A 3,862-nucleotide genomic window follows, 5' to 3' on the forward strand; every position below is an offset into this window, starting at 1 on the left:
TGTTTGTTCTAACCTTTGCATTACCGCTTCTGCTATGAGTCCAGAGATGGGTGAGCCCATGGTGTGCCGTTGATTTGTTCATATATTTGGTTGTTGAATGTGAAGTATGTTGTGAGGCACAGGTCCAGTAGTTTGAGAATGCAGTCTTTGTTGATAGGTTCAACGTCCTGTTGTCTGTTCTGTATGTCCAGCAGGTTGGCTATTGTTTCTCTGGCTAGGGTTTTGTCGATAGAGGTGAACAGGGCCGTTACGTCGAATGAGACCATAGTTTCTTCCTTGTCTATGTGTATATTTCTGATGGTGTCCAAGAATTCCTATGTTGATTGTATGGAGTGTCTGGATCTGCTGATCTGGTGTTTCAGTTTTTGCTGTAGTTCTTTAGCTAGTTTGTGTGATGGTATCCCTGGTAGTGATACTATGGGTCTGAGTGGGATGTCTGGTTTGTGCACTTTAGGTAGTCCATAGAATCTGGAGGTGTTGTTGCTTTCAGGTTTCATTCTTTGGAGGTCAAAGACAATATGATCTACAAAGAATGAAACCTGAAAGCAACAACATTGAGGGTTTTGTGACCCCATTTCCAAACATGACCACATGCAAGGTTCTCCTCTGTTTTGTGTGTTTATTCTTAGACTTCTGCCTGACCTGTGCAGAGAGCTTTCCCCAATCTGTAATGCTCTTATTTCATGTTCTGAAATCTCTAGCTGCAACCTTGCAACCTCAACAAAATTAATTTGAACTGAGCTGCATAATTAAAGCTTGTTATATTATTATTTTGAGAGGTTAGACTTTAAAATAGATTTTGATAGTCAGAGATGGGAGGTCTGATTTTTTATAAAGAAAATGTCATAGTCATTTTGAACAGATAGTTCAAAACATCCTTTCCAAGAGAACATGTTACATAACTGGTTGTTACCTGGTGAGATAATTGTTCATGTGTCTACTAAATGAAATTTTTATGACCTACAGAAAAGACAGATAACCACAAGCAGGTAAAGTTCAGAAGAAAAAACCCATTCCAGCAGAAAGATGGTTATCAGTTTGTGGAAGTTTTTAGGTCATCAGAACTGTTTTAGCCATTCCAAAGTAGTCAAAATCAATGAGTTGGATTGTCTGTGTATCTCAGGAAGAAACAGTAACGGTCAGAATCACATCTGGGGAATATGCAGAAAGTCATTGAAAGGAGATACTTGTGATCTAATCATTGTGGATAAAATGAAGATAGAACTGATACTTCATTGGAATTGAACGACTGTAAAAGATGTTGCTGAGAAAAGGGGCTAAATCATTCTTTTGCTGTTTATGATAAGATCTTTCAAAATCTTCTATATATATAACTTTGTTTTGTACAACAGTTCTTTTGTTAAAATTACTTTGACAGCCTGTGTGAATATGTTCAATCACTGACCACCACAGTTATCAAATTCCCAAAATAATACTTAAGTCAGGTTTCAGTCTGAAATCAGATCTGTCCACCATTATCATCAGCTGGGATAACAGCTATGCATCTGCCGTTCCTTCATGATGCCGTACTGTCATATTAGAGGGTAGGATGGATGGGAACACAACATGTAGCAATGAGGTGGGAACTTTGACAACACGTGCTGATGCACCCAGTCATGAGGAGCTGAACACTTTCAAAAGATTAGGTTTACAACAGAATGAGTTTCACTTCAATATCCAGCAGATGCTAATAAGAAGGAGCATGGATTTTTTTGAGGGTTGATCTTTATGTGAGACCAACTATTTAAGTATATGTGGTATGTGGTTTATTTTTAATGCCTGGTAAAGGGAACAACTATTTGGATTAAAACCTTTTGGATTATTGCTGGTCAGAAGCAGTTTATCTGTTATCAAATATAAAGCTTCTACTTCCAGCTTTAAATACCAGAACAGTGTTATCTTCTTCAAAATCAAAACCTTTCAAAATTATCCATGATTTCACTAATAGTGAGTTGTGTATTCTATTTGTGATGTAAATAGGCATTCTATAAATTGTTTATTAATTTGCCCACTGAACATGAATCAAGTTTACATATTTTAACACCTGAATGTTGTCCATCTGATATTTTAGGAAATTAATTTTAAAAGCGCAGAATTTTAAGGAAGGACAATGATCTATCCCTTTTTCAACTCAGCAAAAACAATACACCTTACTTTCTTAGATACAATGCTGTATTTTCCCCATACAGTGTCTCACAGCAAGAGCACTAAGCTAGCATAAAGATTGACCTATTCTGGGGATGAAATGACCAAAATTAGAATCCTGAAGTTGTAGAAAGATACAGCACAGGAGAACGTTATTCAGCCCATCATACCTGTGTTGGATCTTTGAAGGAATTATCCAATCATTCCATACTCCTGCTTCTTTCATATAGCCCAGCAAAGCTTTCCTGTTCAAGTGCATATCTAATCCTTATGGAAAGTAAATTTTGAATTTGATTCTACCACTCTTCAGGCAGTGAATTCCAGATCATTACAACTTGCTCCAAACTAGAATATTTTCATTCAACATTCACGGTCACCTTCATCACATGGTCCTAACAACGGTGCCAAGGCAACATTATGTAACAATTAATAAATGTAGTTCATATTGACAACAAATGGGCTGAAATAGTCCATTTATCAGCATAAATCCCAGGCTAACAGCTACAATCTTTTATAGAGATGAGAATTATTCAGGTTCAAATAATACCACAATAAACATGTGTGCTAAATTCCATAGGCTGGAACTTAACTTGTACAAATAAGTATCCACTGTTTAGGACATTTTTTGAAAATGCTGATTTTCTAGTGTCATTTCTCAGGGTTCTGGTCACAAGCCTTGTCCAAATCATAGCTTCAGTCATCTCTGACTGAATCAGTTCAAAGTAAGCCTTCACTGATCTACTAAAGTAGTTGCAGCTAAAATCCACACAAAAGATTTCTGGGCCTCTAACAAAGGTGACCATTTTGCAAGACACTTCTAGAAAATTCTAGTGACACTATTCTTGTATTATGCTGGTGAAGCACATTCAATAAATTATACCCCTTTTGAATATTCTCTCTCTCTAAATCAGATTCCTGGACGTTTCTGAAATAACACCAGAAGTCTTATCTTTTTCAAATACAATTATTTTTGCCTTCCAGTTCTGTTTCTTATTATTTGGACACTTAACAATAAGGTGTAAAGCAAGTATCAAAACGTAACCATTTTCTCGATATTTTATTTCTGTCCTGTCCAGTTTGGAATTTAGCAAATGGTGATAACTTACCTCCATAGGGAATAAACAGATAATCAGAATGGTACAATAATCCAATATAAGAATGATTTATTGCTCATTCCTAGACTGCTTTGTGTTTGACATTGTTCAATGAAACCCTTCATTATTATTTTCAACACGTGATTTCTGACTCAGGTCACGTGAAGGTGATAATTGACCCTGTAGACTGTTAAGAATATTTTTTATGTAACAAGAGTTTCAATCATTCTTTTTTTTTTCTGAAAGGAGAACATTGTTCTGTGAACATCAATGAATGTGAATCTGGTCCTTGTATGAATAAAGGCACTTGTGAAGATCAGAACAATAGATTCAAGTGCCATTGTGCCCCTGGATTTACAGGTAATAGTCCCAATGTTTCAGAGTATTTCTTCCCAAAGGGTTTTGTTCCTTACAAAGGGACATATACACAGCTGTGGGATGCTTCCTGGTCTGTGTGGTCATTATTTATGTGCATGTCTCAAGAATTGGGTACAGGTTCAGTCGGAATATAAGACTTTCAACACTTAAGTTTCAAGAGGTGAAATAATAACAAACCTGCTGCAATGCTTTTCCATCTGTTTAAAGTAAGTTCTCTTCTCCCAGTGTCTCCACTTGTAACCGAC

At 36.4% G+C, this 3,862-nt stretch overlaps 1 protein-coding gene across 2 annotated transcripts in view; it reads left to right on the top strand.

Moving 5' to 3' along the window:
• Positions 1-3,862, top strand: part of LOC122564827 (protein crumbs homolog 1-like) — a 176,087-nt gene that overhangs the window by 116,830 nt on the left and 55,395 nt on the right. For both annotated transcript variants that reach the window (XM_043720129.1, XM_043720130.1), the window contains one exon: positions 3,486-3,599. In XM_043720129.1, coding sequence (XP_043576064.1) covers positions 3,486-3,599 — 114 coding nt within the window. The remainder of the gene's footprint in view (positions 1-3,485; positions 3,600-3,862) is intronic.

Source organism: Chiloscyllium plagiosum, chromosome 30 (assembly GCF_004010195.1).
Source record: "Chiloscyllium plagiosum isolate BGI_BamShark_2017 chromosome 30, ASM401019v2, whole genome shotgun sequence".
Classification (NCBI taxonomy): Eukaryota; Metazoa; Chordata; class Chondrichthyes; order Orectolobiformes; family Hemiscylliidae; genus Chiloscyllium; species Chiloscyllium plagiosum.